Here is a 26,467-nt window from a genome sequence, read left to right as displayed (position 1 = left end):
CCTCAGTGGGTACATCCCTCACGTGGATATTCTGTCTCCTTCCCCTGGCTGTTTCCCTTGCTCTCTGCACAGGTACCTTTGCTCTGCGCGCATTCTCCTGCCTGCCGCCCCGCGTTCTCATGTGCGCTCCGAGGGGCGCACCGGCACCCGACACCCGGCCCCCGCCGTCCCCTCCGCGCTGGCCGCGGCGGGGCGGTGCCTGTCGCTTTAAGGCGGCGCGTGCCCGCGCGGTCGGTGGGCGGGGCTTGGGGGCCGCGCGCGGCGGGCGCTTCACCTGCAGCCCAGAGCGGGCAGCGAGCGGCGGCGGGACCGGGGCGGCAGCGGCTCCACGGCCCCGGCTCTGCGCAGCGCGGCTCGGCTCGGCTGCACCGCCACAGCCCGCGCGGCTGGGCCGGCCGGGGCCATGAGGGCCGGCTCGTGGGTGCTGCTGGCGCTGCTCCTTCCCGTCCGGGGCTCGGTGGCAGCGGTAAGTGGGGCTGCACCGCGGGGATGGGGTAGGGGGGGAAGTCAGCGCTCAACGGCTCCGCGCCCAGCGGAGCTTCCGCTGCCTCTCCGCGCCCTCCGCCTATACCCGCTGCAACTTCGGGGTCCGTGCGGCCGGGGTGCGGGAGCGTGAGAGTGGGTGAGCGGGAGCGGTGCCCCCGCAGCTTCCCGCCGCCTTCGCCGCTTCTTCCTTGTTTTTATCCTCTTTGCGGTTCGAAGTCACTGGTTTTTAACGCCGTCGGTCGCGTTGCATCTGGTGCCTCCGCCGCGCCGGTAGAAACTTGCCCTCCGCGGTGCGCGGCTACCGGTAAACTTCGCTGTAGCGGCGCGTCCCGGTGCCGCCGCTCCCGCGGAGCCTCCGCGCCCCAGCGCCGCCGCGCAGCCCTGCCCGCTCTCTGCCAGCCGCCCCTCCGCTGCCGCCGCACCGGCAACTTTTGTCTTCACGAGCCCGTAAACACGGAGTGGGCCTGATCCGCGCTGGCGACAGCGGCCTGAAAAGTTTGGGGTTTTCAGGGTGTCCCCCACAAATTAAGGGCTGTCCGCGGAGCATCAGCAGGTGGCGGAAAGCGTGGCTGCAGCGGTACTGGGTGAGGGGGGCGGCTGCTGTGTTCGATGCTGGGCTGGCCGCGGGAACAAGAGCCGCTTATTTTCGTCCCTGAATCCCCCTGTGCCAAGTTGAATCCGTGGTGTCCCGAGTGCAAGCCCTCGGGAGGCTGGCGGCTGGGCAGAAGCAGCCCCGGTGCGCTCGCAGCTAGCGAGCACCGTTTCAATAATTGGGCGATTTCCGATCCAGAGCCTGTTATCTTCAGTCAGACCTTTTGAAATATTTCTCAATGGCAACATCTTGTCAGCGGCGGTTAGAGTCCACAGAGCCGCCGCTTCCCTGCGCTTCCCATGCAGTAGCTGGCATCCGTCTCCCGAGCGGGATTTCTAGCAGAGTACGTTGGCTTGCTTTCTGCTTACTAAGCTCTTCCGAAAAGGACCCTCCGCTCCTCTTCCCTTCTGCCTCTCTCCGTACTGCAGCATCATCTGTGTCCAGGAGTGTTTCGGGGACCCCGGGGGAGCCGTTCTCGTCTCCCCGGGAAGGCAGGAGCACGCCTGGAGTTGCACTTTATTGGGGAAGTGACTCTCCCGTTCCCTTGGCTTCGGCTGCGGGGACTGGAGGAGTCGGAGGTGCAGCCTGCATCTCTAAGCGATGCTCTGGTTTAGCCCTGCCGGCAGTCCGTGAGTGTTAGAAATCCCTTGCTACCGGCACTTGCTTGTGCATAAGGCACTTGGCACTTCTTAGGCATAAATCACTGCCTCATATGCCTTCAGTGAGTTGGGGTCTGCGTCCTTCCTTGTAGGGGAATGAGTACCTCATCCCAAGGAGCCTGGAATGCCATGACAGGACTAACCTGTCTGTGTGGCAGGAGCTGGTTCCCTGCTAGGCAGTCCAAAGTTACAGGAGATTGTTTAGCTGGGTGCTTCCGCCGGGTCCTGGCAGGTTGTGTGTGGGGCTGTGCCATTCAGTAACGATGTATTTTTCATTGGGCATCTCCTCCCCAGTGCTGGACAGGCGCAGAGCCTGGAGGGTCGCAGAGGCAGCAGCTGGCAGAAGGGGAAGGAAGGGGGCTTTAGGTGGTCGTAAGTTCCTGAGGCTGCTGGGAGCTGGGATTTTATTCCTCCTGGGGTTTGCCCAGATTCTTGGTAGCAAAACTCAGTGATTTGGGTGTTGCAACATCAGGCCTTTGCGTGGCTTCTGTATGAGTGCTAGCCTTGATGAATTGCTGCTCTTTGTTTCATCCCCTCTTCTGACAGTGCCCAGTATCCCAGCCTTCCTACAAACAGTGCTCTCTTGTAGTCAGGCAACTATGTGCTGGCCCGTTTTATTTCTGCAGTTACAGTATGGATCCGCTCCAAGAGATAGGCACTTCAGCACAAGCAGTTTCTACTTGTACACTACTTTATTGTTCAGGTTTGCCTGTACCTAAACACCTAGTCATCGGGTGCAAAATGTTTTCCCAAGTGACAGAAGTCATGGTGTGTGTCTTCCTCATTTTGTTTTTGCAGGCACACAATGGGGATCTTACAGTTAGACCCACATGCAAGCCTGGCTTTTCAGAAGAAGACTACACAGCATTCGTCTCCCAAAGCATCATGGAAGGGCAGAAGTTACTCAAAGGTAAGTGGAATAAAAAGCTTAATAGGTTCTGCAATAACTGTGTTTTCAGGAGGTGAAAGGAGGTTTAAAGATGCTGGTTTTGATGGTGAAATTGTCTGCAGAATTATGTTTGTAGGAGGATGAAACACTAAGTGGTTTACCTGAGTGCGGTTTTGAATACAGATGGATCGTTCAAAGTCTGTGTGCTGTCTGCTTCAGGTAGATTGTTTGCCTATAATATGCGAGGTCATCATTTCACTTCTAAGTCTCCCACTCCCACCCTGTCTGAAGAAACTCTACATTTGATATTTTAGAAAGTATTTTATGTATGAAATTCAAAGATCCTTAAATTATCTCTGCTTTGAAATGCATGATAAAGCAGACGTTGTTGTTGGAGATGTGGTAAACAAGCCTACAGACATTCTGTTCACAAATGTGGCATTCATTTTCATTACTGCCCCACTGACAACATGAAAACACAGACAAAAAGAAGCTACCAATTAGCTTTATAGTAATTGCGGGATTATAACCACTTCTGTGATTGTAAACTCTAAGACATCCTCATAATCCAAGTAACCATAGATTATCCTGTGTATTGATGTCTCTCCCTTTCAAGTTAAAAATAATTAAACTTTATATTTGCATCATACAGAAAATCATTGTTTTACTCCAAGGTAATTTGTGAAGATCAAAATCCTTCCCCCAGCCAAAGCGCCCCCCTTGAGTTAAATCACTAACCCTTGGTGGATGCTACGGCAGTTCACTTGGTATGTTGTGGAAGCTGGGGAGCACATCAGGACTTGATGCTCTACTCAAGGGTTTATAAGCCTTTGCTACTTTCTTCCGAGTACATTTACTCACGTGCATATGTCTCTGCCAGAAAACTGGGATTTCTGTCTTCCTCCAGAGCAAACACCTGCTCAGTCACTTTGATTTTTCTTGAAAGAGAGGAAGATTTGACAGTGTTCTTTCTGGCTTCAACAGAATCCAGGACTGGACATTTTTTCTCTACATGAGTTGGCAGTCAGTTTTGTTTCTGAGCCCAGTTGTCTTAGTTTTGCTGTTCAGGAATTCTCTTGACTGGCCTGGCACCAATTAGTAAACGTTGGGGAGTTTCTATTTAAAGATAACCAAACAAGTATTTTAAATAGACAAGCCCAAGAATATAGCAACGCTCAAAGAGAACCAAACACCACTTGTTTACATATTTAGTATCAGTTTTTCCCAAACTTATACACTGTAAGGCTGTGTAGGTCAGTCTGTAAATAGTAAATTTCATAGTAAATTTCATGCTTTTTAGCTTCGGAAATTGTTTGATAGACATTGTCCTCCAAATAGTGTAGGAAGTCTTGTCATTAATGTGTTTGCTCAGAGGAGTATTTTTTGCAGTCTAGTGCTTGACAAACTGTGCTGCGTGTTTATGTAGGTGGACAATAGGGATGGAGCAGAAGGTCTGTTCAGGGGAGTTAGCTGGCAGTGACTTCGAAGACAGCACAGTGGCTGTCATTTCATTTCAGTTTTAACTGATAATTTTTTAAATATGAAATTATATTTAGATAGGCTGTCAAGTTGATTTGAATGAAAATATATTTCTATTTAATTTTATGCTTTAGGGGCCAGCTGTAGTTTTACATTAGTCATGGCAAACCTGCCTCTGATTTAGGGCTGCACTGGCCCTCGGGATATTGTGTATGCATGCGCCACTTGTAAGATTCATGTCCTGATAACGCTGTCATGAGTTATGCCATTTGTAAACATTTTGTCAACTGGAGAAAGGGAAAAAAAAAGCAAATGCTGTGTTTGATAATGAATAAACACCTTTTAATCTACAGTTAAATACATGCTGTGGTTTATCATAGGAAAAAAAGATATCCAATTAATTTGTACAGTAATGGAGGAGAAAATTCTTCTTCATGCTTGTGTTCTTTATATATACTCTAGCATGTAAAATTGGTAGTTTTCCAGTTGAGGTTTAATTTTACTTCCTCACACTTGATGTGTCTGAAGCATAAAATGTTTATCTCTTTCTTCCATCTGGGTGAAGTATTGTACAATAGTTCAGACCAAAAATGGGTTCAGATTGCTTAGTGTATCAAATTTGATAGATTGACATATGTACTGTTTCACACCATCTTACCACGCAAAGCTCTGCTGCCAGCTACCACCATCTTACTCATCAGCATTCAGTAATTCATTTTCAGGCCAAATGGGACTGTTTGCCTAAAAAAAAGGTAGGTAGGAATTCACCTGTTGGTGCTTTCATGGAACTGGGGAAGATAAAGTATGTGTGTGTGTGTAGCTCAGATGGCTCTGAGGAGATCCCAGTGATGCTGTGTAGTCCTCACTTGGTCTTGAGCAAGGACTGCTTAAAGGTTTGTTCATCAGAAATCAGGTGATACGCGAACCTTGGCATAGTGGTGATCTTCAGCCAGCACTGGGAAGTTTAGATGTTACTTGGTTCGGGAATAAGTTGTGTGGCAATAAACCCAACATTTCCCTTTTAAGCTTTGTATCCAGCTCTCAAACGTATGCAAGGTTATGAATGTATCAAAATGAAAGTGCTTGTAGTATTCTAGGTTTGAGTCAAGTTAAACAGATAATGACTGCTTATAATTGACTCATTCCAATGGAAATAGCTTAGCTTTAATTTGACAACAAAAGCTTTTACAGAGTCATTGTTTTATTATAAGTATGCCATAAGCTATTAACTACTACTTTGTGGTTCATCTTATTTGCTTGAGTCAGCTCTCTAACGTCCTCAAAACACAGATTCTACCAGGAGCTATTTGTTACACAGTAATTAACTTGTTTATGATAAATGGATGGGAGAAATGTCACGGCATTTTGTTTTATGTATAAATGAAAAGCATCTGCATTCTAAAAATTTCATGTTAATTAGACTTAAAATAGTTTTCTCCAGTAGTGCCACAAATACCACATATTACCCATTGCTGCCAACACTGTAGCCTTCTGATGGGGTATTAACTGAGTTGATTTGTGGAGCCAATGCCCACTTTGGAATTTGGTCTTTGTTTTTTGTTTGCAGGATAATAAACTTAGTCTTGATCACTGATGCATACTGCTGGTTAAAATGGGATCGTTAACTGTTTTCTTCAGCCTGAGGAAAAATCTCAAAGCCTGCAGTATGTTGGAGGACAGTTATGGCACGGGTATCTTTCTCTTTGCTAATCATTAATGTTAACATTGGTCCTAAGGGGTGGGAAGCAATGACATGCAGTACTGCACTGAAGGCAGTTCAGCAGTGCCTCAGGGGACCTGATCCCTGAGTATTAACTCAGGTGTATGGGAATGATGATGAGTATTGGCCTCTTGGGGAAGGAGATAAATAAGGAGTAGGATGCTGAAAGTGACGTGCAATATGATACAAGGGGAGCTGACACTCCTGATACTGGCTTTATGCCCTTTTCATTTTTTGTGAGGTTTTTGAAGATTGTAACTTAAAAAAAGAAAACACCACCATTTTTCAAAATTAGAAATTCCAGTTTTATTGCTGTACTGTGCGACCGTGGCAACTGGTAGTGGGTGGAATGACATCACGGTGTTAAACACCTTCTTTTCCTAGCATTGTACCATCCCGGCTGTAGCAGGTCACCTCTCAAAAATACAGCTATACAAAACAACTTGGAGCTTCCCTCGTGATCAGCAGACAACGTAAGCAGTTGGGATGTACAGCCCCTTCTTTGTTTTAATGTGCATCTCTTCCTCTGCAGTGATTCATGTTTCTGCTGCCCATCCTAAATAGTGCCTGTATGTAGCAGGAGAACTTCACTTGTGTGGGCAGTTACGTTTGGGTAGAAGCGTGTGGAAGCAGAGTTTATTTTCATAGGGGAAGATGAATAAACGGTGCCAGCATGTTCTGCTTTAAGCAAGTGTATGAAACCAGAGGTAGCCAAGCTATATGCAAATGTATAAAAATGTAGTTGCTTTATAGTAAGATTTTTACTAGCGTTGGTTTTGGTTAAAAAAAGTGTGTGTGTGTGTGTATATATATATATATATATAAAAAACTTCATGGAAATATCTGGGGTTTCATTCATAAGAATTCAGTGTGGAGGTCATCTCTTACAAACTTTTTAGAGGTAGGATGTTCCTGATGGTGAGAGCTTTTTATTCTTCCCGCCTGAGGTTTCCAAGGCTTCATCTTTTTCAGCCCTCATCATTTCCAACAGGAGGGCTGCAAATACTGTTTTGAAAATATAGAACATACAGATAAAAAAAACCAAACCCAGATTCCCAGTTCTTCGTGGGGTGGTGTAGAAGCAAACAATAAATAAAAATGCTGAAAGGGTAAGGGGAGAATATGACCAAGCTGTTGTGAACTAGGTTTGAGTCTGGTTGCTAGTAACTCATGGAATAGTAAATGTAGGGTTATACTCTACTTCCTTTTGCAGGTAGATGCACTGCATTCTTGTGGTTGAGATAATCTAGGAAACTGAATGTGGAGTGTTTGAGTGAAGTGTACAAACAGCCTCCACTTGAAAAGAAAAAAATAGTACAGCTCCAAAATACTGTTGCATCCGTGAAAACTGGCCTCTGAAAGCATGAGACAAAGCTTTCAGGAGGAATGCCAGCAGCTTTGCAAAGTGTCCAGGGGGAAGCGGCTTGCCTCTGCCGTGACGAACTTGGCAAGCGTGTATCTGAAGTGTTGAGTGGCCCCAGAATGTGAAGTGGTTAATGGGGATGCTCTGCCTGTTTCTACATCTGGCTTCCCACTTCTCCTGGATCTACAGTTCAAAAAATGCGTAGGTACCCAGCTGCTGTTAACTTTGCTCATAGCTTGGTGCAGGTCAAGGTCTACCTCTGAAACATGCTCAGGGGGATGCTCCATCCTGCGGCAGTAGGGAGTGCAGGGTGTCTGCAGTGCTGCCTGTGCAGCTGGTCATGCCTCTGTCTTCTGAGTTATCCTTGGGGTGTTATACAGATGCTTTTTTTGAAGCAAAGACAGTGAGGGATATTGGGATTTGTTCTGGTGTTTGGTGGGCCTTTTGAGCACCTCTTGAGGGTTGCATGGTCCTCATAGCAGTACAGAAGCTCTGCTGCAGTCTGCTGAAATATCCAGTGCCTTCTCTGAGCTGCTCCAGGTTTAAAAGGCAGAGACTTTTCCATTCATGCTTTCATTATTTTCTCGTCTGTGATTCTGCATGAAAAGCAGTAACTGAAGTTATCGTACACGTAATTAGCTTCGCAGTTCCCTAATAAAGTCTGAAAGTAGGCAAAAGTCCACTGGGAACCTAGAACTCTTTCCATAACCTTTCTTCATTCTTTTCTTAGAGGAAAAAGAGTCAGGCAGACATCAGCTTTCTATGTTAAACTTGTACATGCTCCAGTGAAGTTGCCTCTCAGAAAACACATCACACATTCCACAGGACAACTTCTTTTAAAAGCAGTTTCTCTTGATGGGCACACTGTAAATCAAAACCCTAAGTTCAATCGAGAGTTCCAGGGGAGACTCCAGAAAGAGCTCGTGCAGATTGCGGCACTGCTGATGCATATTTATTTTTAATGTTATTCTTCAGATCTAACTTCTGACACAAAAATGATGTTTAAGATGACATTTTTATCTAAATAAAACTGCAGTTAATGAGACTGGAGTAGTCAATAATGCTCTATAGAGTTAATCCCCTTACACTGTTTAATAACTGTATATATTGCTTTCTAGATCAGAGCTTTGAACCAAATTCCTCAAACCCCAGTAAAATTACTCTTTTCTGCATTCTGGGAGCTAACTGATTTTTATCTGAATAAATCTGCTTCTCCAACAGCAGTCTGGAATTTTCTCTCTTTTTTTTTTTTAGGGATTTGTCAAAGAATTGTGCTGCTTCAAATTAGGCGCTCCAAATAAATAGATATTAAGGAAGAAAATGAAATAACAAATTCTAATTCTTTAATTTCTTTATGGTTAGGCTTTTAGGAAATGAGCCATGTAAGGAATAGTAGCAGTTTGTTGTTTATTGTGAAATACCTGTTATTTTGAACTCCAGACCAATGTTAGGTCCGTAAGGTTACAAAATGTCAATTTTAAAGTCACTTCTTCGTTCAGAAACTGACTGTTGCTGGCAGAGCTCCGAAGCTCTGATCTCACAGAGCAGATGCTGAAAGCATTCTGGACGTTATGGGTTTTTTTGCATGTGGCAATTGAAACTTATTTTTTCTAGCAGTGAAGTATTTTCTTGCTCTATTTTCACTGACCTAATGCCGGTTCTTATTGTCTAATTTCATTGATACTTATGTGCAAGCCTCCTTCTGCCTTAGTTTCTACCCTGGAAATGAGCCTGAGGCTTTTCTAGAGGTCGCTTATTTCATTGCAGACTAAAGCTGGTGAATACTTAGTTCACCATGTGCATAGCTTATAATATTTTAGTAATATAGATAATACTTAAGTTTGAAGGGCAAGAAGAGATTAAAACTACAGAGGATAGGATTTTGTTGGAAATCTGCTTCTTAATATGTTTTTTGTATAATGAATTTGAGTAACATAGGGAAAGAAGTGTCTTCCTGTTTGATTTGAGGTCACTGGTATATTCAGAGTTAGTGCCATTCCTGTATAAACTTAATTTTATTTTTAAGTAAATGGAAATATCAAGAACTAAGAGCAGAGAGTGGTGTTTGAAAATAAAGACCAGTATTTCCTTTGGGAAACTCTAGTTTTGAATGGTTAGACAAGAGCCAGACTCTTTGGTGGTGCACAGAGAAAGGGAAAAATGAGATGGGCATAAATTGAAATGCAGGTCATTGCACTTAAATGTGAGAAGACGTGTTCAGTGTGAGGGTTGTCAGACACTGGAGGAGGTTGCCCAGAGATGTTGTGGAGTCTCCATCCTTAGAGATGCTCAGAACCCAACTTGGCACAGACCTGAGCGTGCTCTGGCTGACCATGTACTGAGCAGGGACTTGGATGAGATGATCTGCAGAGGCACTGTCCAGCCCCTGCTGCACTCTGTTTCTGTGAAAAGCTTTACAGGTGAATGTATGAAAAGGCAGAGGGATGAACTGAGCTTTTCTGCAAATACAGATCAAATAGCTTTAAATAAAAACATTGCAACGGCCTGCAAAAAAACCCAGAAATAATGATCCTTACAGGGAAATTGTATTTCTTTAACTTCTTGGAAGCATAACCTCCAAAGAGAGAATAATTGAAACACCAGGGACCAGCATTCTGCTGTTTGCTTCCATTAATGTCCAGACTTAACTTAGGCATAGTTTGTCTCCTGGCATATGGAAGTGTTACATTTTAAATTCAAAAAGCTCTTGGTTTCCTCTTTATTTTTAGTAGAATAAAAGGAGAACATATGGACTTTCTGTTTTCCCAAAATATTTGTCATTAGAACTGGCTACTTCGCTTCATTCAGCAGAATCTTCCCCTGGAGAGTTTTCTGTAATACAAAAAAAGAGTTGAGTTGAACAAGATTTTATTTATTTTTTTTTTTTTTGCCAGAGGCTTCCTGATTTTTTTTTTTTTTCTTGCTTATATTCATTGTCCCTAATTTATTAATTTTGAATTGCAGTCGCACAGGGGGAGAGAAGTGGCAAATGTTCTGGCATATGGGCTGCTCTGTCATTGCAAGCAGCGGCGTAGCCGCTCTTGCTGCCCCGTGCCTCATGACCCCAGGCTTCAGCATCCCTCTTTGCCAGCCTGTTCAGATTCCTGCCTTCTGCTCCCTTCCAATACGAAATTGTAATTATTTTTTGCTTTGCCCTCGCTGCTTTCCTGCCACTGTTCCTCAGCACTTGCCAGCGTTTTGTAATAGAGAGCCAGTGGCAGTAATTCAACACTCGGCTATACTGTGCAATAGCTTCTGCTCGGAGGGGTCACATAAACTACAACCTATTAACATTAGCATGGTAATAGCAGCCACTATGTGGAACACACAGTGGGGATGTTGGAAGCTCCTCCGAGGGCCTTGAAGATATGTATGGGCCACCCATGAAGGAGAAAAGAAAAAAATAAATGGCCTTTCTGCTTTGAAATGAGCCAGTCTGTGCGTTTCCTTGATACCCAGAAGCACTGCAATCATTAAGGCTATTACCATGCCTATTATAAATCACGGTTTTGTAGCGGTTCATAGGTTAGTCACAAAAATTACTTTCAGTCTAAAATTTCGTTACGTGCAGCTTGTCTAGTATAATTCCAATCCTTATTAAACAGAATTGTCTTTAAAAAATTATGAATATAGCAATTATACAAAGATAAATAGTGTTTCAGAAATTGTTCTGTACAAAGCTATGTATGAGCTAGCTCTGTCAGTTCATGTCTAAAGAATTGTCAAACGTGGGTCAGTGAAACAAACATTTGTTACTTCATGTATCAGGAAAAGCATATTGGGTTTATTGGCATATGAAATGAAAGCATCAAGAAACAAGCTTGTGAAGATGTTACAGTCAGAATGGTTGCACTTGAGAAACTGCAAATCGAGATTAGTTTACAACGTAAAATTTAATAACCTGTTTGCTCCTGATACAGTCAGTGGTGATTAATAGGTAACTCTATTGATATCAACCCTGAGTGTTTGATCAATCTGCTCCGTAGGTGCTTCTGGCCATAGATTCTTCTTTCTTTCTTTTTTTTTTTTTGTCCCACGAAGTCTTGCTGATTTTCCTGAGAGCTTTGTGCCATTACCTGGACCATCCCCTTACAGTCTGTTTACTGGTTCTTTGTGAACTCATATTAAAATGGGGCTGGAGGAAGTTGAGGATGCCTCCTCAAGGCATGAGCAGCTCCTTTGTATCAGGCTTTTTCCCAGTTGTGGTCCTGGAGCTTCAGTCATAGGGACCAGAGTTAATATATAATGTTTCCCTTTCCTTCCTTCGTGTTTAAGCTGAAGAGCTCTTGATGTAATCTAAACCTGCTGCTATTTGTGTTATTTGTCATAGACACAGAGAACAGTTGTTGCCTTTTCTTTGTTTTTTTTCAGTGTCTGTAGGCTGAACTGCTCATCTGTTCCCTTTCATGTGTTGTGCCTGGGCCCCTTTCTCTGGGCCCTTACGTTTGCTACTAGCTTGATGCCCCGAGTCGATGTGACTATACCAGCCAAGTCTCGCAGCCCTGAACAGACAAGGATTACTTTGCCTGTTTTGCAGGCAATACTTCAGTTGATTTATCTAATGTGATGACTGCTTTTTTTCCCCTTAACAGTATGACACTATTGACTCATGTTCAGCTTGGGATCCAGTATAACCTCCCACTGAGGAACTGCCAGCTACCCAGTCATTTTCCATATGTGGAGTCGGTTAATCCTGGTGAATCGGGTTGCCTTGCTCTTCTTCTATTGAATTACATATATAATATATATAAATTTAATTGTATATATAAATATGTTTTATCAGCCTGATCTGACTTGCTAAGGTTGGTTTGAATTAAAATCTTGACTTCCAGCAGAGTTTCAGTTGCATCCTGCTTTTGTATCATTTGCAGATGTAACAAGCATATGCTACATTCCTGTATCTGTTCTGTTAGTAAAAACATCGAACAAAACCAGTTCAGAACAAACTGTCACAGAGTCCCTGTGACAGAGCCTTCTGTTTTGACCATGAACCATTAAAACTTATTCTCTGGGTAAAGTTATTGAAGTAACTAAAATTTAAATAGCGGTTTGTAATCTGAGCCTTTTGTACCTTGATGCTGTGGATCTGGAATCTGTAGGAACACAAATCCAGACATCTCCAGTTGTCAGTAATTTTCCTGGCTTTTATGAGAGTTGCATATATTGGGATCCTTGAATTTTCACTGTCTGGAAACATTCCAGATTAAAAACTTAAGAGAGGTTCATGCTGTTGCTGTTGGAGCAGAAGGACTGCTTCAGTTCTCTGACCAGCGTTGGATACGCTGAATTTGGAGGGGGTTTTAAATGCCCCAACTCATCTGCTGGCCAGCATCAGAGGTCTGTTTCCAGGCTACAGGACTTGCTTTTCAGGCTGGCCTCCCCCAGGACTCGAGTGAGGTCTGCTCAGTAGAAGACTTTTATTGAAGGAGCTGTTACTAATCCCAACATGAGCTGAAAGAACAGGATTAATTTAAGGCTAAGTAGCAGATGGAAGTGTTGTACCTATATGTGAAGTGTGGACTCTTTGGTGTAGTCTGTTTTCACTGTACTCGTTGGGGATTTTGACCTTTGCTGTATCCCATTTCCCATCCTGTGATCTGTCTAATCTTGTGTGTTGAGAGCAAGTTGTTCGCTCTGTGCAATACACTTAGGTCTTGCACTGCCTGTTTTTATCGTATCTGTGTTATTCATAAAGCTTTTTAGACGGCCTAGCTCACACTTCAATATTTTACTGTTTAGTATCTCTGTTCAATTTTCCCCATCATGCTGGCGTGTTTGTGGTAACTGAAGACATCCAGATGCAAGCTGATCTCTGTGTTAGAGGAAGAGACTCCCTCTGCTGACAAGACTTGATTCTGGAGCATCTCAGTTCAGGCAGTGGAAGAGAGCAGGGCTGGTGGAATTCCGGTATTTCCCCCTCAGTGGAAGTGCTTCCCTGGAAAATAGGGAAAAGTCATCCTTTCAGGACCTTTATTCCTTGCTACATGTCTTTCAGAAGCCTAATTATTGCTGGCTGGTTGCTTAGCTCCCCTGAGAAGAGAAGGTTTATGCAATTACACATGAAAGGCAACTGTTTTGCTCATCTCCAGAAACTTTAAATGTTTTTATTTTGTGCCTGAATTATTTGGGTGAATTATATTTTCATTTATTTTTCATGGGCTTTTGAACACCTTTCAGTTGACTCAATGCCCTCTTTTGCCTTTGATCCTCTGAGGAGGATAAAGAAGTGTGGGTAAACAGCATTTAAAAAGAAAAAAAAAGAGATTTTCATGTTGTTTGGGTTTTTCTTTTCCTGGGGAGAGAAGGGACTGGTTGAGGATGAAGAAAAATGTGTATCTGGTTGCTTGGACAAAGGAAAAATTATAGGTCATGGTAAGATTTGGTATGATGAAGTCTTCAAAGGTGGCAGCTATCAAAAATATTTGGATTGCGGCCAAAGATTTTCCTATACTGTGCTCAAACTACAGGAAGAGACCCTCAGACCCTCATCAGGAGAAGCTCAGTGATCTCTAGGTCACTAAACTCTTGATGCTTGTTCAAGCAGCTGAGTAGAAGTTTGGTTAGTCCTGTGCAAAGTTTACTGAAAGACATTTTTTGACTCTTTTTTGGTTTTGCCGAGAGTTTGGGATATAAGAGAAATTGAAAGTTAGAAGGCTGGTTGTCATAGCCTGTTGGCTGGTTGTTATAGCCTGTTATAGCAAGCTACTCTAAATGTACTGGATGGTTCTGATAGCTCCTGACTAGAAGAAGACTAGGGGAGGTTTAGATTGGATATTAGGAAAAAATTCCTCACCAAAAGTGTTGTCAAGCACTGGAACAGGCTGCCCAGGGAAATGGTGGAGCCCCCATCTCTGGAGGTGTTTAAAAGATGTGCAGATGTGGTGCTTGGGGACGGTGGTGCACTTGGCAGTGCTGGGTTATTGATTTCACTCTGTGATCTTAAAGGTCTTTTCCAACCTAAACAATGCTATGATTTTGTGAAACCCATGTAGAAGGGTTGTGTGGCACACTGGTCAGTTAAGAAATACTGGGAGACATCTTGTATTAGACATAAAATAGAGGTTTAATCCCATGTTGATCACTGAATACCTGTTGCATGAGGTATTCCTTCTTTGCAGGAATTTCTGAGAGTTATGAGTTAACTGTGGAGTTTTGCCGAAGCTCAGAGCAGATGATGCATTTTACTGGAATGAATTTTCCTAGTATTTTCAATAAAATAAAGTTTTATTTTCCTTTTCTGCTGTGAATTGAGGTATAATGTTTGCTATATCCTGTTAAATAGCAGCAGAACTTAGCAATAGTGGCACAGCTAGTTTTACTTTTGTAATAATATAGCAGGTTTCATTGCCTGGGAAGACGTGATATTGAAGCAAAGTTCTGTTAATGCAGCGGGAGTGTCCTTTGGCAATGCGACTGTAAGACGGAGAGTTTAATGTCTGTGGAGTGGGGTTCCTTCTAGAAAAAATCCAGATAATTGAAGTAGGAGTGGGTGGGAAGAAGAGATGGACATGGGAGAGTGGAATGCTGAGTGCCTGTAGGGTTGGGTACTCCACAAAACTGGCTGGGCCACGGTTCATATTGGGTTTGGACAACTCCGGAAGTGGTGTGTATTGTGGAGACCTAAAGAGGAGACAGCATTTCTGCAACAGCTTCTTAATATAGAAGTGATTTTTCAACCTTTCATCTGTATTGGGGTCCCCTGTGAAGAGTCTGTCATTGCAATAGATCTGTCCTCCCCTCCATTTGGAAATATTTGTAGGGAATTGCACACTGAGAAACCTACTGGTCTTGGGAGAGCTGTCCTGAAAAAGAAGAAAGGGAAAAAAAAAAGGCAAAAAGCTCAAGGTTATATACCAAAATCAGTAACATGATCAGAAGAAGATAATACCTGGTGAATGTCAATTAAGTACTTTCCCAGCTAATAAATAGCTTAGGAGGTATAAAATTTAATACTCCTAGAATTGCAGAAGCCTTTGAAGAACACTTAAATTGGACTCGCTGGAAGCAGGAGATTTAATACTGACCTGTTTGGAGGTGATTACTGAAAAAAATATGATGGAGTGACACTACTTCTTGAGTACAGTCTTTTGGGCTTCAGCTTTTTTTAGGTAGCTTGTGAAACAGGTTATTTTTAAGTTCTTGTGAAACACATTAGCCAAACTGCACTGTAGCCAGTGTCTTATTTATAAGCTAATTCTAAGTGTTTCTGAAGGCTCAGCGGCTTGGGAGCGGGTTACTCCGCCACAGGAATAGCATGAATATCAACTCCACATAGTTTTTCATATGGCTATGCCTGCAGTTTCTGCTTACTTTCAGTCTCAAAAACATGTATCTGTTGCCCATTTAAGGACCTCAAGCACTAGAATAATTTTCAATTTCCTTCTTCTATAGGGAAGAAGTTCTTTACTGTGAGGGTGGTGAGGCAGTGGTGCAGATTGCCCAAAGAAATGGTAAATGCTCCATCCCTGGCAATGTTCAAGGCCAGGTTGGGCAGAGCCTTGGGCAACGTGGTTTAGTGTGAGGTGTCCTGCCCATGGCAGGGGTTGGAACTGGATGATCTTAAGGACCTTTTCAACCCAAACCATTTTATGATTCCATGCATTACCCATCATGGTCTCACCTGTGGGAAACAAATGAGAGATGTGCACACTGTGTTTTGGTCAAAGTCTCCTCTTTTGAGAGGAGAGCAGCTGAACAACAGAAACTGCTCAGAAGTCACCATGCTGTGATGTAGTAGTTATGAGTTTATTTGGAAATCAGAGCAATCCACACTTTGCCCCAGTTGGTTTCCTTCCTGTTGAGCAGTGCCCCCTGTTTTGTCCAGATGTGTGGTTTTTCCTAATCCCAGTGGCAGTTGTTTTTTTTGGCACTTACAGTTAGGAGAAAAAAAAAATAAAGTTAAGTAATACATGGCATTTGTTTTGGCCCTAGTCATGACTCATAAATAGGAACAACATCTGTGCTGGTAGCTTTTCGTGATATATAACCAGATTGAGTGAACGAAGTTTTCATGTACTGCTCTTCTTTTGCCATTGTTATATTTATGGAGCTCCAGTGTTGAGTGAAATTAAATGCTTATGTATAGATGAGGATTTATATACGTCTTGTGAATTTTAATTTAGCCACCCTATCTTTTTAAACTAAAAATGGCTTGTTGCCTTTCCCTGAGCCTTACAAAACTTTTTCAAGATCCTTCCCCATTCTCACTCTGTTGAAGACTCATGCTGCTGCCAAGTCTACACCAGTCTTTAACAGACAATAGTGAAACTTCCAGTGGATGTAAATCCTTATAATCCTGAAATGATGTAAATCAGTGCAACTCCTGAAGTCATTGGGACTATTCTGACTTACATCTACTGAAAATTTGGCACATAATATTCCTGCTGGTCTTTTCTTTTGCCCAATAGTTGCTCTACATGGAGTTGGCACTGCAGACAAAGTGCTCTCTTACTAGCTGTCAGAGGGTGGCACGGCTTCCAGCACTGCTGATTCAGCACAGCAAAGGCCATTTTCCTGATTTCTTTGTGCGCTAGATTAAATTACTCTGCAGGCTGGACCCGAGCCACAGGCCATAGTTTTACAGCCTTATAACATGGTATCCTAGCCCATGGCATCCGAGAGGTCTGGCTGTGCATGAAGCTCTTCTGCTTTGCTGTAAAGGATTTTTAGATTTGGCGATCTGTCTCTTTATAAGCTAATGCCAGCAGCACTGAAAATATTTTGATTGTCTAGTTGAGACATAATAAAATGGGATTCTGTTAATTGCAGGAAGGGATATCATGGGGATCAGGGTAGTATGAAAACTCCACTGTGTGTGTTTGTCATGGCAACGTTTCTTTAGATTTGCCTTATGGAATTGCAGGATAACAAATAATGAATTCAAGTTTTTAATGAATATAACACAACAGTAGCACCAGGGAGACGTCCTGTCTGAGTTCTGGGGGTTGTGCCATGAGAGCTGTGTGAGTGACTTACCAAAATGTTGGGAAATCCATTTCGTTTTGTGTCTCGGTATATGGACATTTCTTGTCTAGTCTGAGTGGGTTTGGAATTGAACCAAGGGGGTGAAGCAGTGGGATGCACTTTGTGGTGAGCTTTGTCTTGCTCACATCCTACAGAGCTGAGAAGTGGGATGTCTGTGACTACTATAATAGGCACATGGGTAAAGGCAAAAGCATGTTTTCTGTTCACTGACAGCTACTGGCTTTGTGTATTAAAAAAGCATAGCCAGCTCTGCTTGTGCTCTCCAGTTGGACTTCGCTATTGCAGCTCATAACTTTCTTTGGACATGTGCAGTTGATGTTCTGATTTTCCCTTTCCCCTCCTATGCTCATGAATGGAGACAGTGATACTGTTAATGAGGGGAAAAAAGGTCAAATAGATCAAAGAGTAAAAGCCATCTTCATGCTTCCAGCATGAAGAACGATCCTGTGTAAACCAGGTGTTCCAGTGAAGTGAAGACCATGCTTAAAGAATTTTCACAGTAAGTTTAGAAGTTTCGTTCCATCTCTTCTCCCTCATGTCTAATCACATTGTTATCTCACTGTAAGGGCTTTCTTTATATCAGAAGGAGAGGCAGCCCATACATGTGGTTATCGTTGAGTTCCCTTATTGCTTTTCAGATTTATCTCTCTGGTTTAAAAATAAGTAAATAAATAAATGAGTGCCACCAGCCAAAACCTCCTGGTTTTAATACAAAGAAGGATATATTTTTACAATTAAAAAGTATTACTGAATCAGACATTTTTCTGACAGTAATTCCTGGGGTGTGATACAGAGGTGAAGTTAATGTTGCTAGTTTCAATGCCAACATGAAAATTGGCAAATCGCGAAAGTTCTTTCAGAGCAGTTTATTCTAGTTTCTGAGCCCTAGTTCAGTCTCATGGTATCAGGCAGCACTGCCAAGCAGAGGGTTTATCTATTGATTTCTGAATGTATTGTGCTGTTAATCTAAAACTTCATTCCCCAGTGGAATTTCTCTTCAGAAAGCTCTAGCCAAGCTCAAGAAAGTTATTTGATTTGGGAAGTTTGAAAGAATAATAAAAGAAGGATTGATGCCATTGGATTTTCATGAGCTCGGTCTTCTAGTAAAATAGACAGGCTTCCGTGATGGTTTGGTTCATTATTTGGGAGGAAAGCAGAACATGGAGATCACTTAGGTTTTACTGGCTGAGAATTTGCAATTATGAAACTGTTCAGAAGAAAGTTATGAGAAGAATTTTGGTGATACAACAAAATATAAAAACTAATGGGTTAGTGCAGCTTTGTCTTGTCATAAATTTATTGCTTTAATTCTTGGCTATTTGGCCTTTTCTGCAGATTTTTAAATGGTAAAATTTAGTGCTAGAAATGAATGAATGCAGTTTCACAAAAAAAGAAATGTGGCAAGGGAATTGCACTATATATACTGAGGGACTTTGCCCCTCAGATGCTTCCAGCATCCTTCAAATATTAAAGGAAAAGTTTAAACCTTTTAAAAGACCTACAGCAGGAGGGTAGATGGTGCTTTATGGGCATTCTAGTTATTAAAATGGTCATTACTTTTTCTAAGAACTTAATACAGGAATAAACAATATGTACTACAATAAAAAATGGCAAAAGGCACTTTTTGCTGTTGAGTGGACTGGTATTTCTTCAGCTGTTGTCTGTAGTGCAGGAGCTAAGGAAGGAAGAGGATGAGATTCAACTGGTAGTGAAATGAAAAAAAAAAAACAACCCTGAGATATTTTTGCCTTTTCAAGACTACAGTCCTGGCTTGCGAAAGTCAATTGCCTTTAACTTCACAGTGCCCATGACTGATCCAATAATAGGTTTATACTGTTTCATTAGGATGTTGTCCAATTAAATCAAGGAAAGTGGACTTGTGTCTAAGAAGAGATTCCTTGTCAATGTTCCTTGTCTTGGGAGCACTGTAGTTTGTTAGAGATTATGGTTATTACTTCCTTGGGTTTAGAGGTTTGCTTGTTGCTCTTACTTAAAAAAATGCAGCTCTCTGGAGGTATGTAATTAACCTGAGGCATTATTTTATTGCATACCCGTGTGGGAAGCTGGAAATTAGAACTGTGCATGAAGAATTGTCTGGGTATGGGGCAAAATGCTGTAACAACTATGCAGTTAGTCTTTGTCAGTGGCATTTACAGTTTCTTCAGTCCTTGTGGTGAGTAACCTAGCAGAATTTATTGGTGAATCGTTAATTTGCTGAAAGAGGCTGTTTTTCTTGAGTAGGCAGAAACTACATCTTATTCAATGTCTCAGATTTACTTTAAAAGAAAGGCCAAATCCAGATTTGACTTCCTTGTCTTCCCGAGCTCCAGTTTAAGCACTGGGGGAATAGGACATGCAGGATTTGGCTGAGTGAAATGTTCGGAGTAATGTAATATACTGGACCTGGGGTAAAGGCCTACTAGCATTTAAGACTGTGCTAAAGATCCAAGTTTTTGAAACAGATAGGAAACAAATGATTTTTTTTTTTCTACTTTTTGTCTTTTTAATCCCCCGTGTAGAAATAAATGCTTTAGAATATCTGAAACGTCCACCAGTATCACTTCACTACTGAGAATTGGGTAGCTGTGTAAAATTATATTGACCTGAGGGGATCAAAATATAGAAGTGGCTGTGTGCTTAACTGTGCAGGAATCAAACTGTTTTACTGATAACATTTTATTGATTCATCCTCTCTCGGTGTTACAAGTAGCCTGAAGCTTTGCAAAATGAGCTGGCAATGTTTTTGTGTTGTGGACGTTGCAGCATTGCAGCTCTTCATAGGTATTGAAATTTTATATGTAGGCTGAGAGCTCACGTAATTATTGTGATTTGTAATGACTGCGACTGCAGATGGGGCTTCCCAGAGGTTTCATTTCAAGCCGGATAACTAGTAATTCCTCTTTTCTGTTTAAGAATCTGTTGTCCGGCCTTTGCAGCTGCTGAGGTTTCTCTCTGAAAAGCTGAAATGTATCTCTGCCTTAATGAAGATGCGTAAAATGATTGAAATTGCCTTAACAAGGCAGCGCTCTTCTACGGTAGCAAGGAAAATGTGTCTTGCTGTTCACAAGGGATACTTTGTCCTTTTCATACAGGAACCATGGTTTTTTAATGATATTATAAAAATAATAACAATAATAAAAAAAAAATCCTTTTTATGGCAAAAGCTGTGAGAAAATTAATGGCTTAAAAACCACAATGGCAGATTGTGAGTTTAACCTGCATGTGTTGACTAATTAAATTCTTTTGAAGGAGCTAATTTCATGTATTTTATTTAATTAAGGCTTACTTAAGATTTTAATGATGCGGGTCTTTTCTCTTCAGTAGAATGCCATATTGACTCCTGACATATTTTTACACAGGCTTCATTCTGCCATGAACAACAGTAGTTGCAAATAGGAGCGCTTGATAAAGTATCATTAAATTAGCTTATTGTAGTTGCAGATTTTTATTATGCTACTTCACTGGGATATGAATTGATTGCGTTGCACTCGCTGTTTTTTAAAGGTGCAGCATTGTTATTGATTATGCTACTTTATCTCAAGTGTTTCATCAGCCTGCTGGCAGGCTCATTCCCTCTACAATTTTAGAAAGTACTAGCCTTTGTGTTTTCTTTCTGTGTATTTCATCTGTGTGCATGTCTTTTTTCCTATTGTAAAGACACGGACAGATACTGTGTTTCGTGTTCACTGTGCCCTTTGCACAGCTGCTCTCCTCCATCCTGGGGCTTTGGTTGCTCACATAGGAAGATGAAATGGTTGGGGTCCCTCTCAGAAGTGCTGTTAAATGGTCTGTTGTCCTGGGCTGATTTCCAAGGAATCAGATTTACCAATGCTGAGGGCAAGATCAATTCTGCTCAAATTTTATGGCATATGCTTTGGAACAGGGGTTTTATCTATGCAGTCGGTGTGATTGTTTGTAAGGCAACGTGTGTCACAAATGAAGTTGGAAAAACAAGAGCCTACATCTTGGGTCGTCCGAGCTTTCATCTATTTTTCCATGTTAACTTGAATAGTGGATTTCTTCTATAAATCTTAGAATATGCAGACCTACTTCAATACTAAGTGTATTGGAAATGGATTGCTGTCAAGGCTTGTCCATCTAATTAAATTCCCTTATTAGCACTGAAGCTGCAGTCTTCCAGAGAAGACATTAGATGAATAAACTTTCCAACTTATCTGGGTTAAAAATAGGTGGCCTTTCATCAAATGCTAAGCCGGAAGTCTAACAACAACATATGTAAGTGTTGCTCTAGTCTCCCTTTTTGTGTGATCTGTGGTAATTCAATATATTCCTTAAATATAAATTGATATTCCAGCTGTCTATGAAATATTTTCAGACTTCAATTATCACACAGGCTTGGTGCTGTGAGGGCTCCATCACCTTATGCTTCAGGCTGATGGCATTCCAGCAGTGATCTTTTATATGTTAATAAAGTTTACCATAATTCACTTTGACATATGCTCAGCCAATGTAAGAAACTTCTTGTCATAAAGTCCCATTGATCCACAGGGGTTGCTTGTGCTCTGTCGTGGTGATTGTTGTCCCCTAAATAGAAAAGGGAATAACAAGAGTTTGATGGGAGAACCAAAATACTCAAATCTGAGTGAGAGCACTGATGTATTTTCTAACAGGTGGGGGACTTGCCATTGGAGGGAGCCACCAAGTGAAATGAAATATGCTTTGACCCTTGAGCTTTGCAGATGAGGTTAGAGTGACTGCCAGCAGATGTACTGTAGCCATGTATAATCAATTGACCCCATGGAATGTGTGTTGCAGGTGAGAACATCCAGGGGTACTGCAGGCCTTTGGCTTCAGGAACACAAGGGGCCTTTCTTCTGGGAGATCAGGGATGTTGCAGGTGTGAATACCTTGTTTTCTTGTATAAAGGCAAGAGAAAACTGTCCTTATGGCAGAAGAAATGTCTGCACTAGTTCAGGGTTGGTAATGAAGAGTATCATCATAATACTGAGCAGGAGATGTTTAAAAATTGCCAGAAGTCTCAAGAAACAAGATATTTATGCTAATTAGACTATTTGCTTGTCATCTTTATTCACTACTTTAAACAACAAAAAACCCTCAAGTGAAATCAAAGCGTGGTAGAACATGTTTCTTCAATCTCCTTGATCAAAGCTTATGGAAGGAGGGGAATACTGCTTGTAACTATTTCCTCAAATAGAGATTCAAGATGCATTCTCTATTGTAGCATGAGGACTTTTATATAGTCTAGGTGGTGGAAAAGTGCTGATTAACATGTTTCAGGTATTAGGTAGACATCCTGCTCCTTTTCAGGTATACGTGTGATCACTTAGTATTATTATTATTTTTTTAAGGTTGTGACAGAAATGAATGATTTCACATAATAAAAAAACCCCACGTGTGTCTTGTTTATATTCTTACACATTGATTAATACTGGTTCGGAGTGTCCTGGTCTTCTGTAATTACCTTTTAACTTTCTCTTAGATTGCAAGTAGTCTTTGAGATGGAGATTACAATTTTCCTGACCTGAGTTTATAAAGCGTCCAGCATAGTGGGGTCTTGGCCATGTGTGGGGTCTCCTAGCTTACGTCTTGTAGGGAATAATTAATAAAACAAATAGGAGATGTCTTTGGGTATCTCCTGCTCAGATACTGTTTTAGAGCAGGGCGGTAAATCTGTCCCGATTTGTTTTATTATTATTATTATTATTATTTTATTATTTATTTATATTTTTGGTGGTGATTGTCTTTAAGGTCATGTTTTTTTTTTAGAAAGGGACATGAAGCAGAAGAAAGGCAGTTACTAGTTTTGAATAATTGAGAAAGGGGGCTCTTCAATGTTGATCATCTGTGTATGGGAGAAAGTAATAGAAGAGAAATGGACCCAGGGAGGAGGCAGTAATCATATGCATGGACCCTTAGGGATAGACTGCCTGAGTGACATTGCAGAATTTGGCTTGTCTGGTGCTGTAGCACTGAAAGTTTTGTGTCTTATTGTGCAGTCTGGAAGGAGGACTAGAAAATGCCACAGAAAACAGAAAGAAGCCTGCCATAATTGTGACACAAGATAATCAGGAAATAATATAGTACAGTGCAGGAGCTCATATGCTGTCAGCCGCTGATGTACATCTTACTCCATTCTCAGCTTAATAACTTGCACTGAAAATCTTTAGTCAGAAATCAGCTGATTTCTTTGTTTCTTTTCATTCTGCTCCTTCTAGATAAGGGAATGAAAGGATTACTCCATAGTTGTGTAATTCAAATGTCAATGATCTGGCTTATTACAGAAACCAGCACAGCCTACGCGAAAGAACAAAGCATCAGCATGATACCCCATCTGATCACCTACCCAGGCACGCTCTTAACAAACTCAGGAACGCCACCAGCCTGAAGGATTTCCTGCTACTTGAATTCCTCACCTGTGCTTCTGTAGCCGACTTGTTTTGAATTCTCAAGTCACAGATGGTGTGTCGTTTCTGCACAGGTCACTTTGAAGGATTGTTTAAATCCATGTCCTTTAGTCCCTTTCTCCTGCTGTGTCAGTTGTCATGTTTATTTCTAGATAAACAGGTGAAGTCATTTGGAAGGAAAGTGGGCTCAGTGTCCTAAGTAAGAATGTATTTACTAATCCATAAAGAACAAAGAGGAAGTTTCAAAGTTGAACGCTCTGAGTGGTAACGGCCTGGCCGTTTTAGCCCTGTCTGTTGAAACTTTTCTCAGTAAAACCTCAGTTAAATGTCTTTAAATTCACTTCTACTCAAAGGCGTGCCTAAAAGCATGAGAGAGACCAAGAAGGGATGAGGGGATGAAACGGGAGAACTCGGTGAAGGGTCTGCTGGGTTTCAGTAATAGTTGAATTTACGATGTTAACTTTTTTCAGCAGTTGATGTGCTGTGACCTTAAGGGAAGCTCTTGCAGACTGAGCATTCACTCTTCTGGGAGAAGTTATGTGTTTTGTGCATGCCTGTTTTACTGCCATGTATGGGTCCCGCTGAACTGGGAGGCCAAGGGCAGTGGCTAAAGGTCAGATTTAAGGGTGAGAGTTACAAGATGGCACTTCTGCGGAGTAAGGTTCTAAAAACAAACACATCAGTGTCTAAAGCTTTTTAACAGCACCCTGTAAGGTTTGGTTCAGAAAATGTTTTAAAACTAAAATAAAAACGACAAAGAAAAAAAGGGAAAAAGGATGTGTTTGCCTGCTTGCATGCAAGTGGCCCTGAATAGCTGATGGCTTCATTTTTACTTATTTATGGGCAGATTATAGAGGTGCATCTGTTCCTCCTCTGTGTACAGTCAGGCATCTCAAGCTTTTAAGATATTTTTTGACATTCTTTGAAGATTTAAAGCCAGGTGGAGGATCAGTTAGAATTCCAGATATCCTCAACTTTCAAAATAATGCTCCTGCCTGAAAATCCTTCTTGCTTTTGTTCCCAACTGTAATGAGGCACAGCCTAAACATTGTAATAACTGAGGCAGGAAGAAGGGAAAAAATCCAACCCAACAAGTTACAAGAAGAAAATCTTTTCGCATGTTTACAGTAAAGCCAAAATATTTGTGCTGTGTTTATTTAACTTAGATGCTACTTATTGGTTTATTCCAGTCATGTCATTTTTGTAAGATGACACATCCCTGAGCATTTAAGTCAGATCCCAGAACAGGAAACACTTAGCTGGTCTCAAGCTTTTATTATTATTACAAGTTGTTTATACTGCTCTCAGTAAAGAGGGCAAATAGCCGCAGATAAAGTTCTTTGCCTGAAGTTAATTGTGAGAGCAAGTACGTGCCTTTAGATCGCAGTCTGATTTGCATGTGCAATCAGGAAGCTAGGTATCCTGTAGCTAGCCTTTCTACATCTTAATTGTGTCTGTAGGATGGTGTCTGCAGATTGGGAAGCTTTGCTTTAAAGATCCCACCCCTAGAAGTGAAGAACAGGTAAGCTGTCTCAATGGGGTGTTTTGTTTGCTTTGCGTTTTTTCCTCTGAATTCAGTCACTCAATCAAGTAAATATATATACACCCTGTCAAAGTATAGCCTGAGGAATCTGACACTGGCCATCAGTTAGTGGATTTTGCTTAGTAATTGCTTCATCTATTCAATACTATTGAAAATACCCTTGAGCAGAATATAGCTGCAGGGAACAACACTCTAAAGCAGCAACCTAATTAATGAATCTCATTGCCACTTAGACGAGCATTATACACTTGGCCTTGTTGTCAGTATAGATCTGTTCCTACAACGTTATATGTTTGTCCAGAAAACTGGTGTGATTATTAGAAAACTGAATAAAGTGGGCTTGGGAGGCTGGTGTGTTAGGGTCCATGAGTGCAGTGGATTGTACTCGCAGTATGCAGTTGCATTCCTGACGTTGTATGTGTCACCAACATCTTGTGGCTGTGTGGAACACTAAATGAATGCTCTTCACTTTTATCTCGGTAGCTGTGGCCAAAATTATTCACTGCATTTAAATCAAGTGAAAACAGGGTAATTGTAGCTGGAGTCTGAAAGCAGGTAAATTGTTTTCACATAATAAATGGGAGAGCAAAGCAGAAGTAGGGTTTTTTTTTTTCTATTTAATATTTAAAAACCCACAAGCTTTTGTGTGTATTCAGTGAGCACTTGGGTTTTGTAATCTGGATGGCGGGATGGAGTGTTCGTCTCCAGTTGAGTAAATCGGACAGTGATACCTGCTGGGGAGCACATTTATCCTTTGGAATTAGCCACAACACCTTTCAGTGCTGATCAGTCATTTTTAAGTCAGTGAGCATCTGGGTCGGTCATTAGGCAGCGTAGAAATCAAGTAGGGCCAATGGCAGTGTGTTAGGTGGAGAGGATTGAAATACATGAATTTTACTGATTTATTGTCCTGTACATCCAGCATCCATACAGGCAGGCCTTAAAGCTGTGTGAGAACTCAGTGGAAGTTCTTTTCTGCTCGTGCATGTCTCCTGAATCAAGAAGGAATCCTCCAGTAAAAAGAGATGGCAATTTTCTGAGGTTCAGAATTCCAAACTTTGGTAAAGCAGCTAGCTAATTAATAAAGCATAAATTGTTGGTATTATTATGTGGAGTGGTGCTGAAGATCCATTATTTTATTTAGTGTATTTGTCTTAAAGTGATTACATTACTAATTACAAGGCTCACTACTCTGTTTAACGGAAGTCCAAATAATTATAATTTGTTTGCAGTTCCCACCCTGCATATTTTCATGCAACAAGACAAATATTTTGTGATCTTGTGCATTTCTTTTTGACTGTTTAGGAAAATGGAAAGTTTAATTTTTGTTCTGAAGTAGATATTTCCGATTTTGCCACTCTTGTTC

The 26,467-nt window shown here is 41.7% G+C and overlaps 1 protein-coding gene across 2 annotated transcripts in view; it reads left to right on the top strand.

Annotated features, from left to right (window-relative positions):
* The first annotated feature begins 323 nt into the window (after nt 1-323).
* The window catches only part of LOC134156213 (cadherin-4), a 459,282-nt gene continuing 433,138 nt past the window's right edge, over nt 324-26,467 (top strand). The window contains exons 1-2 of one of the 2 annotated variants that reach the window (XM_062604082.1): nt 324-466; nt 2,536-2,647. In XM_062604082.1, the coding sequence (XP_062460066.1) occupies nt 404-466; nt 2,536-2,647 (175 nt within the window). In that variant the 5' untranslated portion in view covers nt 324-403. The remainder of the gene's footprint in view (nt 467-2,535; nt 2,648-26,467) is intronic. The other variant, XM_062604083.1, reaches the window with a different exon arrangement.

The sequence above is a fragment of the Pezoporus occidentalis genome, unplaced genomic scaffold, assembly GCF_034315485.1.
Source record: "Pezoporus occidentalis ecotype Australia unplaced genomic scaffold, CSIRO_AGI_Poc_V1 ctg83, whole genome shotgun sequence".
Classification (NCBI taxonomy): Eukaryota; Metazoa; Chordata; class Aves; order Psittaciformes; family Psittacidae; genus Pezoporus; species Pezoporus occidentalis.
Note: the sequence above shows the minus strand (reverse complement) of the source record. Positions and strands in the feature narration are given on the sequence as shown.